The 15,789-nt window shown below is 40.1% G+C and overlaps 2 protein-coding genes across 4 annotated transcripts in view; both read left to right on the top strand.

The window, feature by feature from the left end:
• LOC116390104 (low-density lipoprotein receptor-related protein 8-like) overlaps window positions 1-3,232 on the top strand; it is a 20,161-nt gene extending 16,929 nt beyond the window's left edge. For all 3 annotated transcript variants that reach the window (XM_031859396.1, XM_031859397.1, XM_031859395.1), the window contains one exon: window positions 1,482-3,232. In XM_031859396.1, the coding sequence (XP_031715256.1) occupies window positions 1,482-1,517 (36 nt within the window). In that variant the 3' untranslated portion in view covers window positions 1,518-3,232. The remainder of the gene's footprint in view (window positions 1-1,481) is intronic.
• Window positions 3,233-7,978: 4,746 nt separating this feature from the next.
• LOC116390257 (potassium voltage-gated channel subfamily V member 2-like) lies at window positions 7,979-11,650 on the top strand. Its single transcript, XM_031859712.1, has 2 exons — window positions 7,979-9,248; window positions 10,748-11,650. The coding sequence occupies exons 1-2, from the start codon at window positions 7,992-7,994 to the stop codon at window positions 11,033-11,035; spliced, it is 1,545 nt and encodes a 514-aa protein (XP_031715572.1). The 5' UTR covers window positions 7,979-7,991; the 3' UTR covers window positions 11,036-11,650.
• The last annotated feature ends 4,139 nt before the right edge of the window (window positions 11,651-15,789 follow it).

Genomic DNA, 15,789 nt, shown 5'->3' on the forward strand with positions numbered 1-15,789 from the left:
TGCGGAGGGAGGCTGCCTGCCTGCCTGCCTGCGGAGGGAGGCTGCCTGCCTGCCTGCCTGCGGAGGGAGGCTGCCTTTATGATGTGGCAAACTATCACGAGACGAACACCCATTTAACGACGAGAGAAGAAGACTTAAGAGTACACGAAGTCTCTTGAGTGGCTTTGCTTTTAAAGGCTGAATCAGCTTCTTATTGTGACAGTTAGCAGTTCTGGTAACTTCACATGAGAGTTTTCTGTATTTGTGTTTACGTCTGTGCTCCTCTCACCAGTTTGAAGTTTGCAAAAGATGATGTGGACGAGGTTTAGTTAAAAAGTGGGCGGTTATAGTGAGATACAGAGCTGTAGAGAAATATACTGTGCTATACTTTATATTCTGTGTACTGTGCAGAACCATCGTCTGACATATTTTCCTCTGGGGACCATGAATGTCTTTAGAATGTTAAACGATCCAGCAAATAGTTGTTGAGACATTTTAGAACAAAGTCGCGGCCCAAAAGGCCAACGTAGCCCTTCTTAACCGTGCTCTAGAGATGGCTTTGACTTTGGGAATGAAGTCCCTTAAGTAGAGCCAGTGAGAATATACAACTGCAGCCAGTGACCCCGACATTTTCTCTCTTCCGCTCCTCTCTCACCACATTTCCTGCCTTTGTCTCTTCGAGGGTAGCTTTTGACAGGAATCGAGGAGGCCTGAAAACTTTTGTGTTCCAGCTTTTAAAAAGATTAATTTGTGGTTCTAATAAATGTGCTAATGCAGCTTATGGTCATGTTGAGAGTTGCTGAATCTTCCCCCGTCAAGTGTGACTAATACAAACCTGTCGTAGAAATGCCGCAATGTTTACAAGGAACAGTGATCAGCATTGAACTTTAAAAATGCATTAACTGCTTCATATCCTGTCTAACTTTGGTGTTTTTAATGACTGAATATTTCAATATGATGTTGACTGTTAATTAAAATATGACCGATACAGTATACGTCAGTACAGGTGTAGACTTTGACCGCATTTTTAACGAAAAATGGCAAAAATGTGCAAGTTCCAACCTCTTAAATGTGAATAGTTCCAATTTGTTTCAGTCTTCTTTGATAGTAAATTGAAAATCTTTGAGTTTTTAACCGTTGGTCGGACTTAACAAGACATTTAAATATTTCTACACGGTCTCCTGGGAGCTGAGATGAGCAATTTAGTTTGTTGTTGACATCCTGTAGACCAGATCATTATTTGAGTGATCAAGACAATAATCGGTAGATGAATCGATAAATAAACACAGCCTTCATTTTTATACAATTATTCATATTTTTTATCTCAGCTGTTGGTAGTGATACTATATTAATTGTAAATTGAAGTTTATTCTAAAAATGTAAAAGTTTATTAGCTGTGTGTGATTTAAATCTATCTGCAGCTTCCCAGACAAACACTCCCATCAGGTTAAAGGCTTATTGTGGTGCAGTGTCGACTAAGCCGCATGTTTCTCTCTCGCCAGGGAACTCTGCTAAAGCTGGACCTGGACAGCGAATGAAGATGGCCAGCTGACTGGGGTTCACCCGGTGCTGTCTCCACCCACGCAGTGACCTCAGGGCTGCAGGTTGAAATCACCAAAGAAGTGACGCGTTGGTAAAAACCAGAGTTCAGATGGAGAAAAGGCTTTCAAACGGTAACTTCTGTTTTGAAGAAGTTGTACTTTCAGCCCTCCAGAATTCCCCGTTGTTGTCGATGATGATTTTTGTTTTTATTTATCGAACAAACAAACATCAGATTGTTTTGTTTTGAATATCAGCACGGATGACAATTTCGCCTTATTTTACAAACCCTGCTTTTCTTTTTCCTCGAAGACGGTTAACTAAATATATTTGGGTTTCAAACTGTTGATCGTAAAAATCAAACAATGGGAGACTCCATGTTTCAGTATTTCCTGAGATTCTACAGCCCGAATGATTAATTGATTAGTTGACAATAATTGAAACGGTGGCACTGCAGGTTTTTATTTTATTCTTAAGTAGCACTTTCCCGCTCAACATCTGTCATCTTAATGCAATCAAAATATACTTTTGCAATATTATGGATTTCTTTTTTTTTTTTTAACTTTCCAACATCAAGCATAAATATTATGAATAATGTGACTTAAAAACTGGCGCTCCACTAGTTTGTTCTTGACCTCAGGAGTTTCACACTTCTTGGTTTGTCACTAAGAGGATGTCTGCCTTGTTCCATGAATTTTTGGTGAAATGCACTTATGCCCTTTCTTGCCAAGAGTTAGACAGTGGTATCGATCTCCTCCTCTATCGATCTTCTCGTCCAAATCCCTGTATTAAGTGGTGGACGGACAGGCCGCCATTTTCATCCCGAGAGGGTTGAAACATTGCCTTTGTTCAGACCAGGTACGTTTTGAGAGCTTTACTTCCCACGTGCAGATACTCCATTTGTCTTTCTGTCATCAGTTATTCTGCCCCTTGCCTACTGTAGATATAGGACAGAGTGTGCACACAACTAGCTGTAAAGTGTGATGCATAGTCATAAGCTCGCAGTGATGAGTGATGCAACATTAGGCATCAGGCAAGAGGAAAATGTCTCAAAGCTTTGAATGTGGTGCTACAATGGACACGAATGTGTTTTGTCTTGTTGCATGTCTCCTTGAGGTTTGGTTTTGCTCTTGTGCACAGAGCTGGTGTTTTGGTTGATCAACCTGCCTTGTTTGAATTCAGTGTTTTTGTGTTGTTTTTGTTATTTTAGTCTCAAAGAGAGTCTGTTGGACCGATATATATCCATCCGCAATAAGTGAGAGATAATTCTGTGCTCAAACTGCTGCTGAATTGTGTGGTTGGTATTTATTTCTAACAAAGTTTTATTTATTTTCGGTGATTATGACATAAAATGTAGTACTTTATTTGCACCATGGATATAACTGTTAAATGCTGTAAATTAATGAAATAAAGTATTTTTTGTTTCTTCCCTACATATTTCTCCATAAATCAATGTTGAGTCTTCTGTTTCAGTGCGTGACCTTGACCGTAACGGAAGTATGTCATTGTTTAACCACTGTGTAAACGCAATCACCTGAATAACAAAGCAAGTTGTGTCAGCCACAGCCCGGGATAATGATCCGGATCTTTCAGTTTATTTCTGAAGCGTAATACCGAAGCAGATTATCTTTTGATTATTCAGTGAGCAATTCAACAGGTGACACAATCGGGGAAGGTTGTGAGGAAAGCGAATGACTCATTGTCCTTTTGTTTTCTTCTGTCAATAAATGAAGAACAACGTATGGCACGACAATATAATGTGAATTGTTTCAACCCTTTAAGTCCTATTTAGAATTTATTGGCAGTATCTTAACATGCAATACATTTTTCATAACATACTATAATGTATGCATATAAACCTGTTTATGTATTTGTCAACAACTGTTACTCCTCCTGTGCAGGCACTCAGAAGTAGAGTCTGGTGTAATAACAGATAAAAAAAGAAAACAGTAAAATACAGTTGTAATAATTTAATGTGCCTTTTTATAGGAAAAGTCTTAATTGCTGACAAATGCAGTAATAAACGTGTGTGTGTGTGTGTGTGTGTGTGTGTGTGTGTGTATATATGTGTATATATGTATATGTGTATATATGTATGTGTGTATATATGTGTGTGTGTGTGTATATATGTGTGTGTGTGTGTGTGTATATGTGTGTGTGTGTGTGTGTGTGTATATGTGTGTGTGTGTGTGTATATGTGTGTGTGTGTGTGTGTGTATGTGTGTGTGTGTGTGTGTATGTATATGTGTGTGTGTATGTATATGTGTGTATATATATATGTGTGTGTGTGTGTATGTATATGTGTGTATATATATATGTGTGTGTGTGTGTATGTATATGTGTGTATATATATATGTGTGTGTGTGTGTATATATATTACACACACATTAACTACCTAGTTCAATCAGTATCACAGTAATTTAACTGTATTGTGTGTACTCTTCCTGTGGTACAAATATTCAAGAACCAAAAGATGAGCACATATAAGTTGGTCAAAGAATTCAATTTGTTGTCAACATGACAAATCAAATTCCTTGGAATGACTTATCTTCTCTCGACATTGTCAGATAGGAGACTTTGTTCTTGGAGCAGCGTTGTCACCACTTTAGACTGCATAATAAAAATACTGTCAGGAAATGGAGCATGTAGTTTTATAGCTTCCATCCTCCATCCTCAAGCTTCAGGTAACATTTGTAGGTTGTAAAAAGTGTTGTAAGGTGATGAGCAACATCACCTTACATCTCAGTGGAACATTGATGCTATTTAAGCAGCTTTTAGTCAGCACATTTGAAAGCTGTCCAAACAGGTCAGAGGGATCATCTTTACCGGTTCTTCGCCTTTTGACCTGCTGGCTCTGTTGACTGTGTACGGATGTCTTAATGTGTGCACTCTGAGATATGAGTTTACAGTTTTCCATTCTGGCCTGTCCGTCTGTCCCGGTCAGGTTATAATCTGATGATCAGTCATGAGGCTGGACAAATGGGTTAGCAAGAGAGCACTGTAGCGTCATGTGATGGCCAGATTACGAAGTGTTATTAAACGTTTATAAAGTGTTTTCACTCTAATTCATCTAAAACATACTGTGTGTCAGTGGACCTGGCGTGTGGCGCCCTTTTGTAGTCTGTATCAAAACGTTTACATGATTTCTTGAAAATCCACCATACATAACAATATAAACACAAAGCACATGTAAACCCAAATAAATGACCCTGAATCATCTAATAATAATCAATATCTTATGTCATCAGAGTCAATCAGGGCATAGTGCTAGTCAAGTCTAATAAACCTACGTGACAAAGTTAAGGCATTAGCTGTTTCTGCGAGTTGTAAGCAACTCCCTGTTGAAGCTAGGGAATGTTAACATCAACATGGCAAGTTCTCCGTAGATGAGGTGGAACACAGACATCAGACCTCCATCTCTGTTGAACTGTATAAAGAGACAACACGCCAGTGACTTCAGATGAGTTTTGTAACCAGCAATAATCAAACAACTTAAACAATTTGTAAGAAATTCAACCATCCGAGTATTTACATTGTGATAAACATCCAGAATCAATCGTCAATTGAATTGATTCCTTCATCAAGTGAAAATAAGAAGGCTGTTTTTGTGAGAGCGCGCTGTAATTGTTTGCATTTGGTTGTGTGTTCTTTGGTTGCCATGGTCTTGGTGATCAGTAACACAGTTGTCTACTGCCGTTACTTAAGCACACATCATTTTACCTCCTACCACACAGATTTCTGTATGACAGCCTTGCAGTTTGAGACACTCGGGTTGTCACCCTCCTCTCCCCAGCCACACAAAGTGGTGATTGGCTACGTCACTGTCTCAGATGCGCTTTTTGGTAGCTTGGCAGGCTATTTAGGTCAAAGGGGACGCAGTTCATACCCCTCGTTTTGTGATGCCTGCTCCCTGCGACGTTTGGCTGCTGCTAACAATACAATACAAACAATACATCTTGGGCAAAAACATTGAATTGTATCATGCTGAATTAATAGCATTACATAATCCCGCTTTGCTCACACGATCTCGACCGTGAGCCAATTTAGGGGAACAGTGGAAGAGAGTATGTGACTAACGGTGCCTATTGTCTGGGCCCATCGATACATCATTTTGTAATCTGCCCCAGATGAGTCCCAACACGTACGCTCTGCAGGGGTAGTCAATGATTGCAACATCTTATCATCATAAGAGAGAGATTTTTCTGCAGGCACACCAGCATAGGTTTTGTGAGCTGAAATTAGTAAACTGAAAGCGCCGCTTGCTCAATTTGCATTTCCTGTTGAAATGTCAGAAATGTGTGCAGACCTGTTCAAGGGAAATGACACGGTTATAAGGCTCTGCATCTGCTGGTGTAGGAAATAAAGTGGCAGGATTAAGGGTAGTACATAATTTCAAATAAGGTTAGGCAATCTAATAAGGTTGTGTGATAGCACAACCAGCGCTGTGCAGAGAGGTGTGATGTTATCTGTGTGTTTAGGATATGTGTAACTGCATGAGGAACCCTCAATGTGTGGGGAAGGCCAACCTCAACAGGGTCTACTCTAGTAGAGAAATATGCAACAGGTCCATGTTCCTGAGATGTATTTTTGGTCAACGTATTGCTTAAACTGTGTGTCACGTTTAGGGAGTCCAAGTGTCGTAATGCACTCTTTAAGTCATTAAAGGCAGCAGTCAGTCCAGGTCAGTTTGTTATGTGCAGAAAGATGTTTACCATGAATCATGCAAGAGAGGGGTACTTCTCTTTCTGAGTAGTTTGGGATCCACTGTCTATACTATGACGTCATTCCTAAAAAGCTCATCATTTGTTTCTTAGTTTGTGGTTTAGGCACAGTTTGAATTACCTGTATCCTCTTGGGAGAGAGGGTTTTGCCCTCTGCTGGGATCATGTCCCAGATATGAAAATTTAGGGAACGCAATTTGAACAGATAGCCTTGTGACCATATGCAGCCAAACATTTAAATAGGACAACTGTATCTAATTTGCATGCTTTTTTCTGTGGGGCTGCAAATGATGATGTCATCAACATATTGTAACAAGGCAGAACCACTTGGTCAGTGTTAATCAGCCAGACTGTCTCTCACGGCTCTGTTAAACACACCAGGGTTTTCTGAATATATCTCTGGGGACACCAGGTCCAGGTAGAGCCTCTTCCTTTAAATAAGAAGGCAAACCAAAACTGAATGTCTTTGTGCACAGGTATGGAGAACAATGCATTGGCCAAGTCGACGACGGAAAAATGGATTGTCTGGAGTGTTGGTGTGTCGATTAGAAACTTGTCCAAAGTCCTCGCTTAATCTTCTTGAGAAAGGGTTTACTGTTTTACTCCTTGATTATTTCATTTAACCTTACTTTACAGAATTACTAGTTACTTATAGATTAGTTTTAAATCTTTAAATCTATTTGAACTCAGTGCTATCTCAGCTGCAAAATGATACCAAATAGTTTGATATGAATAAAACCTGATCAATTAACGATTAAATGAATCAAACGATGATGTAGATATACATGTGTACCTATCTTCTACCTATTTATCCTGCAGAATAAAGTAATGCATAACAATCTCAAAAGTACAGCACAAACGAGACTTAATCTTTGCTTGTTCTCTGTTGTTGAACTGCTCCTCAGTGTGTTCAGGGTGTTCCAGTATGTCACTGAACTCGCTTTGGTTTTGGTGTGATGTTTGCCAGGCTCATGGATGGAGGAAAAGCTGTCCTACAGAGTTCGATCAGGGCTGTTTTAGGCATCACCGTGGTCGTATTTAACACACTGCAGGTTGATTACAGCTGGTGTGAATGACGCAGATATTTTATGATAATCATGTTTCAATCATTAGTCGTGTTATATTTATATTCATATATTTGATATTTTAAATATAGAAAATAAACTCCACTTTAGAGTGAGCAATTCATGCTTCACCTTTAGCAAGACTAAAATGATTCCTTTAGAGTAATTAATTAGCACTATTTAAGACCTATGAGAGTAGTATGAGGAAATGAACAAAGACAGGAATGGAAGAACATGTTATTTAAAAAGAGCAATAAGAAGAAAACATCATCTCAACATACAGCCTCAGTTAGCCCTTAGTCTCGTCACTTCAAAATCCTTAAATCAACTTTGTTTCCTAAACCCGCCTCGCCCTATATTTACGACTTCTTAAGGAGACTTGGAAGGGCACCAGTGAGATTAAACGGATGAAATCCTTTGCTCATCCTTGATCTCCTTGTCTGATGAATCAAATGCACATATGTTGTCTGCACAGTAACAGTCGGAGAGGGGAATCTCCTCCTGGCTCTCTGGACTACAATCTCAGCCACAACTGAGCCAGAATAAACAGGAAGAGCTTCTATTCACTGGGATCTCGGTTCCCGCAGGACCAAGCACCGTCTTTCTGATGCCCAAATGTTGCTGTAATCACTTCCTGTTATGCTTTTTGTCCCCCTATTTTTTCTGTTTCTTTGACTTCCTGCCTTGAATGACCGTCATGACCTCAGAGAAGGCTAAACTGCAGAGATGTTTTCAAAACCGTCGCTCGACTATCAACTGTCTATCAAACGGTGCAAAGGACAACAAAACATTTTCGTTTTCTCAGGAGAAAAGAGTTAAAGCATGGACATCTCTGGAGAATCTGGACAGTCTTGACGTCAAAGCAGAGGAGAGACCCAAAGAACAACAGAGCATCAGTGTTAACGTTGGAGGAAAAGTGTTTCACATCCCCAAACAGTGTGCCGTTAACTATCCTAACACCCGGATTGGCTCATTGGCCCTCTGCAGGGACACAGCAAAACTCCTCACGCTGTGCGACGATTATTCTGTACGAAAAAACGAGTTCTTCTTTGACCGTGACCCTGCCTTCTTTCACCACATCTGCCATTTCTATGCAAGTGGAGTGCTGTGGGTCATACTGGAAATGTGCCCCGTCAACTTCGAGGAGGAGATTGCATACTGGGGCCTGAGCTTGACGGACACCCAGCGCTGCTGCTGGATGATGTTCGAGGAGAAGCTGGACGAGGTGAAAGACTACCTGAAGGTGGAGCGGGAGCTGAAGGCAGAGATAGAGGTAAAGTATGACGAAGAGTGTTTCAAGGACATGGTCTTTGGGAATATGCGCAAGACTCTGTGGGACCTTGTGGAGAATCCGTGCTCCTCAACTCTGGCGAAAGCTTTCACTGTGCTCTCCAACCTTTTTGTGCTCTTCTCCATCGTCGCAATGAGTCTCAACACTGTTGAGGAACTTAAAGTGTATAAAATCAATGGTAAAACGCACATGGAATGGGTGGAGATCATCACCATTGTGTTCTTCACCTTTGAATATTTAATTCGCCTTGTCACCACTCCTGACATGACAATGTTTTTGAAGAGTGGACTCAACTTCGTGGACATGGTGGCAGTCGTACCTTATTTCATCCAGATCATCTTTGAAGTCTTGACTGACGCTGATAACGCGAATGCTCAGGAAGACCTCAGGGCCATGGCCCAGGTCAGCAAGCTCAGCCACGTCCTCAAAGTCGTCAAGCTGCTGCGAATCTTTCGGATCTTGAAGCTGGCTCGACACTCTACTGGAATGAGAGCGTTTGGGTTCACCCTGCGGCAGTGTTACCAGCAGGCCTCTTGCATTTTTCTCTTCATTGCCATGGGAATCTTCACTTTCTCTGCTCTCCTCTATTCAGCCGAGAGGGAAACCGAGGGATCTCCCATCAGCAGTATTCCATATGCCTGGTGGTGGGCTGCAGTGAGTATAGCTGGGAGACTTTAATCCACTGTAATATTTGTTTTCCAATATGACATCACAGCAGTTTGTTTCACTGGTTACAAGCTCTTATATCTCATGCTAGCTGCAGAAGTTATTTGGTTAAAAAGAAAACCTGTAGGCTCTTCCACAGAAAATACATGTTTTAACTTTAAAATGATCGAATCCACTTGCTTTTATGAATCGTCAGGCCCAAAACTCTCAGACGCCATATTTTATATTTGGTTGAACTAGAAATGCTCTTTTTTTTTTTCTCAAGAGCATCTCAAGATAAACCATTTGCTTAAAAAATACCATTTATGTTATTTATGTTGTTCGCTGACGTCTCGATGTGGCCGTGTGTTTCCAACAAATACAACTGACACTGTGAGTGGGAAGCCAGTGAGGGGATCTGAGACCTGTTTCACCAAAGTTGCAACATGCATGCAATTTCTTCTTGGGTTCATTTTGACATGTTTTCATGCAGGGGCAATCTGAGTGTGAGCAGTTCTCGTTACTTTCTTTTGTGAAACAGGGTGTTGCTGCTGCACTTGTGACTTCTTGTTTTGTTGGGGTGCCTACATGGAGGGAGATAGAATATAAGGAACCTTAGATCTGCAGCTTTTTTTTTAACAAAAATATTCTTCAGTATTGAAGTCAAGTGTTTAGCAGTTGGTGGCACCATGTGTCATGGAGATAGTGCGTCTGTGGAGTTAGCAGCGGAATTTTCATCAAAAGACTAAACATTTTGTAGTCTCATTTAGCCACTTAAAAAACACCTTTTTAAGATGTAAAAGCTCCAAAATACACGAGAGGGGTATTTACTGACATATGTTATATCATAGGACAAAACTTTAAAATCTCTTAAACTTGTGTTATTCTCAGACCGTACAGACATCTAACCAAAACCCATTCAAAAAACCCATTGACTTTGAAACCAGGGAACTGGATGTGCAAAAAATGCTAACTAATCTCCAGGTTTTATGATTAATTCCTGAACCAGTCTATCAACTTCAACTTTATTATTATTTACTGTCAGACCTGACAATAAAGTAGTTTTGTTATGTTGGTTATTCTGACAAGTGTGGCTGGAGTTTTTACCTTTTAACACGTTAACCCCCACTTGTCCCCATAGTGGCACAATTTATCAACAGGGCAAAATTAAGACTAAACCAGTAGCATGGAAATGTAATCACTGAGACCCCCTCTCTTGCTCTGTGGTGGAGAAGGAAAGTTAATAATTAGCAATATTTCAAACCAGTTTGCACATGTCTTACAGGCTGATTACTGGTAAATCCTTCTGTGTCGACTATATAGAGATAAGAAATGTTCTCATCAGTTGGCGGAGCCTCTGGTGTTGTGCCACCAGGGTCTTGTATTACCTTCAATCAATTAAATTCTCTTTTAGCTTATTGTTCCAATTATTATGAAGAATCATATTATATTCAAGAAAATGTTAATGAAAACTGAATAACATGGGACTGTTCACTTTTCTCTTTCAGGTCAGCATCTCCAGTGTGGGCTACGGGGATGTGGTACCTGTAACTGTTGTGGGCCGCATTGTGGCCTTTGGCTGCATCTCATTTGGTATCATCCTCAATGGTATGCCGATCTCTTTCCTTTTTAACAAGTTCTCTGATTACTACGCCAAGCTAAAAGCAGAGGAGTACAACATTAAGTCAGTGGAGCGACGCTTTCAGCTAAAGAGGCGCCTCCAACACAGAATGGACATGTGTTTTCATTACTCGGAGGAAGGCCATAGCAGAGACAGCTGCGACTTTCCGCGCTGAGTGAAACTTAACATGATCTTTTATGGGGGGGGGGATACCAATCTTGTATCCATCCCAGTGAGTATGAAGCTACAGTACCCAGTTAGCTTAGCCAGCTAGCTTCTCATTGGATCCTGTCTTTGCGCTAAACTAACCAGCTGCTTGCTGTGGCCCTTTATTTATTGTACAGGTATGAGGTTGGTATCCTCTCATATCCTCCAAGAAAATGAAATGTTTTGCCAAAATGTTGAACTTTTGCTTTAATTGTATTAGGTTTAGGTAGGCTAGTAAACTTACAATATAGTATATGTTTTTAGCCACGTGCCGGACAGCTCAACAAGCTGTAAACACAAAACCAATTCCTATTCAAACAACCAGCCGACATAGAGCAACATTAGCATTCTTTTAAAGTTGTTCGTCTAATAATCTCTTGGAAATATTTGCTGCGAAATCAGAAAGTTGCCAATGTCTGTTGTATTTCCGTCATTTTGTGCTGGGCCAACAGAACTGTCCGCATCTAAAAATGCTGCTAATGAGAGCGTTGTGATTAAATGAAAACAGTAAAGTAGTGGGTAATAGAACCTATGAACTAACCTATGAGCTAGAGGACGCTCAGTTAATGTCTTTGGACCCAAAAGCAGAACTCTGTCAGGATCAGGTATTAAATATTCAAACTAGTCAGAGTGGAGGTGTCAGCAACTGGGCCAGAGTGTCACAGTGGGTAAGAGCAGAAAGAGGCAGCAGGGCCAATGGCTGTGAAGCAGACTGACAAGCACACAAATAGAGTTTCGCTGAGGCATTAGCACTAGCTGACCGAAGACTGGAGCGTAGAGCCAGGGTAAATATACTGCAGGAGGTTGATGAGATGGATTCGTCTCAGGTGTGCAAGTTACACAGTGGAAAAGAGTGCCACTCCCAGACAACCACAAACCAACAGAAAACACAAAGGATTGAGAAACAACATGAGGAATGAGGGAGAGCCACAGCTGGGACCATGATACCAAGCTGGAGTCAAACCTGTGACATTACAAAGCAGAGTGATGCAGCACCATGGGACCAGGATCCACCAACATGTGTTTTTATCAGTACTGTGGAACTAATAATGTGTATTATTCAGCCAAAGCCATGACTTCATTTTAGTTGACTTTACTGACTTTATTTTCTGTAAGCATTTCCTGTTTTATTAATTAAATAATGACTTATGATACGATGATCAATGTCGGATCATTATTTTCAAGTTACTGATAGCAGACAACCTGCTTTTGTTCTACTCTGTTTGCCCTCCAGTCTATCATTGAGTTGAGTTTAACAGTGAGATATTGTCTGATATATCATTTTCATTTCTGGATCTTTCCAGGTGATCTGACAGTATGATTATTGGTAATACGAATGAGCCATTATCACTAGTCTATAATGAATATTCAATCAGAGCTGGCCGTTAAGGCTGTGGCCACATTTCGTCATTGGCACCTTCTCTCAATCAAAGTGTATTATTTAATTTTTGGAGTTGACTCTATAGAGCTCTATAAAAGAGCTTTTAAGGTATGCAGTGTTTCAGTTGTCATAATCAAATCATTTGTAATAATGCCACCGTAGCATGTAAACTAAGGTGCCATTATTAGTCAACTCTGGGCATAAAACACAAATTGTTATTTCATTCGTGAACTAAATAGCCTCTAAATCAAGTCATCAAAGTTAATGCAGCAGAACCAGATTTCTCTTTTTCCCCACACATTCTTCTTTGTCAAAATCTGGTGCCTACATTACCCAAAATGCAACGTGGTCGCCAACAGTTTGGATATTCCAGTCTGTCATAGTAGCGGCTAATGTAGCCTCAAATAGAGATGGTAAACTCTTTAAGTCCACACAACCAGAATTTTCTTTTTATAATTTTCAAACTTGTAGTTAAAACATCAAATGACCCCTTGTGTCCTATGTAAGCATCGACGTTCAGGTTTTTAATTACAATGACTTTATCACAGCTTTGATCATTATCTGGGGTTTGTAAAAGTCAGACATCTCAATGATCCTATCAGCTGATCATCACTGTAAATATTATCTTCACTAGTTCAGATACCATGAATAAACAATGACCTGAGAACCAAGAAGCCACGTTTCGTTGTATAGCTCCAATCAAATACAGTGATTGCATTGTCTCAAGCAGCTTCATGTGCCCACCACACAAATTGTTCCAGACCTAGATCATCCTCTCAGTAAAGCCAGACCTTCCATTTGTCACAATTTGGCTCTGAGCCTTGATGCCGCCCTGCTGTCCTCAGAACATGCTTGATATTTGAGAGGCGCTGTGTAAATGTATACATTGACATTTCAGCAGTTTATAAAATACATTAAATCGTAGTGTTTCTGAGTTGTATCTATATTTCATTACAGTAAAATACAGTCCAAAGAAAGTTAAGCCTCAGTTCTTGTTGCTTTCTTGCTCTTGTGTGCACTCTGCGCCGCCTCATTTTCTCACTTGGCATGTAGCAATGCTGCTTAAACAGGAAAAACACCACAGCTGCCTTATGTCTTTTGGGCTTTTCAAGTGTGGTTCTGCTGCTAAGTTGTAAGTAATGATCAGCGAATGGGATGTGGCTTTATTTATTTATTATTTATTTATTGGGCAATAATACCCATGGCCTCACTTTTTAAGAGCAGAACTTCAGATCACTGTGGTGAGTCTTTTCTTGGTGTACTTTCATGCATTTAACACACTATATATCCCACATCAAAACATTTAACCTGCTTTCTCTCATAGTAAAGTAAAGGCCCCTAATAGTTTTAAGTCACTTGCGCACTCGTTTACTCGCAGTTCTTCTATTGAGTATTTTTTTTGTCTTTTCTACCCACGGCTCCCTCCACCCCACAGCTGCGGAGGATGATGGGGTGGGAGGCTACAGCTAGCCCAGCTTTAAAAACAGACAAGAGCAGTAATAGTGGAAATGTCTTCTCAGGGCTTACATTTGCAGCCAAATGTTTTTGTACTTAATGGGATGTTGAATGAGGCACGTTGATCTCACTCTGTATTGTCTTTCATTCAATATTTTTGAACTCTATAAAAGCCAAGGGGAAGCTGTTCTCAAAACAAATGCTCGAACAAACGTTTTGAGTGTGTTTGTTAAGCCATTGAAATACCACACTCAATTATCAGACCTGCACACGGAACGATAATATACTGTATTTATTTACAATTCAACAATACAACACAATAGGTTCATGTCACCCTCAGTTAAAGTAATGGCATCTGATGCTGTTATAGACAATAAGCACTTTCCATTTTTGTTCATCTGCTATACATGCTATATTTACAGCATGCTACAAGTTTCTAAAATGCTTTATATTTTTTTCAGCCTAAAACCAAAATGATGCGTCCTTCTTGACTTATTTACAAACGCTTGCACACAGCATGCTAGAAATGAATACATAATGTTCAAAACCTTAAATATAGTTCAGAGCCTCTACTTCTGCAACTACAAAAAGCTGAGAAGCATTTGTGAATGAACTGATGACTGAAACATTGCAAAACATCTGAATAGGGAGAGGCAACATAAGATGTGATGTGGATGAAAACGTGTGGCCAAATGCTGAAGATTGTAGAGATTGGACAGGACTTTTTTTGTTTCCCCTTCCGAGCCATTTTTACTGTATTTTATTTACACACACTTGGCACCAAAGGCCTTGTATCTTGGATGTTTTGTTGATTGTTGTGGAAATGTATCATATGGTTCTTTTAGTTATAACTTGTATCGCTTAAACCTGAACATATGCAGACGAGGCCAACTAGACTCATTTACAACCTAGTAATAAATGATCTCATATCAAAGGTATTTTAGCATTTCTGGCTTGCTGTCGTGTCATCCTGATCTCACCACTTAACCCTCTTCCCACGAAACTACACTACCATGGCCGGGAACCTGGCCTTGGTGGAGGCATCGGCAGACAGAGAAGGAGGACATCTGCGAAGGGAGGATGTACATGTATACTCTGTTTTAACTATTCATTGTTGTTTGACCTCCGAACCATCCGTGGCGAAAGAGCTCTATCCATTCAGCTGAATTATTATTAGTGTCTGTTCAATAAATATGTTTTAAGAGTTTTCTCATCTCGGTTATTTCTCACCGGGAGGTTAAAAAGATTATTTTCCACCACATTGATCACTGGCAGCAATTTCATCTTGCTAACATCTTGTTTTTACTGCAGCAATTATGTGACTATTTGTTCTACTCTACAAAGTAAAGATGACTCATTCGCCATTTACGCTTAATGAACACAATATGGTTTTGAGCAGAAAATGAACTATTTGGCCAATTGTGTGATGTAGGTGAGTTGCTATGGTAAGAGTTTGGACAAAGTACCTTATGTATAAGTAAATGCTTGTTAGCAACTGTTAAAAAATAACTATAAGTAAAAGTAGGTCCTAGCCACAGTGTACAAATACTACTTGAATAAAAGCACAGAAGTAGGCTGTGATATCAGTAAATATGGGCATACGCCCACCTAAAGAGACAGACAGACAGATAGACAGATAGATAGACAGATAGATAGATAGATAGACAGATAGATAGATAGATAGATAGATAGATAGATAGATAGATAGATAGATAGACAGACAGACAGACAGACAGACCGATCGATCGATCGATGACGCTCTCCTGCGGGTCGACTGAACAGCAGAAACTGGCACCACCCAACATGCCGACAGCGTTGACATGCTGCTGCACATTGGACTGATCATCACTGGAGCTACAGAGACACACGAGAGGAACTATCGCCTT

The sequence above is a fragment of the Anarrhichthys ocellatus genome, unplaced genomic scaffold (assembly GCF_004355925.1).
Source record: "Anarrhichthys ocellatus isolate YVR2014 unplaced genomic scaffold, GSC_Weel_1.0 scaffold22, whole genome shotgun sequence".
Taxonomy (NCBI): domain Eukaryota; kingdom Metazoa; phylum Chordata; class Actinopteri; order Perciformes; family Anarhichadidae; genus Anarrhichthys; species Anarrhichthys ocellatus.

What these genes read in the sequence shown, in the direction of transcription:
- LOC116390257 (XM_031859712.1), top strand. Translation starts at nt 7,992, where the DNA reads ATGACCGTCATGACCTCAGAGAAGGCTAAACTGCAGAGATGTTTTCAA. An exon ending in ATGCCTGGTGGTGGGCTGCA is followed by an intron (nt 9,249 to 10,747) that starts GTGAGTATAGCT and finishes TTTCTCTTTCAG; the next exon opens with GTCAGCATCTCCAGTGTGGG.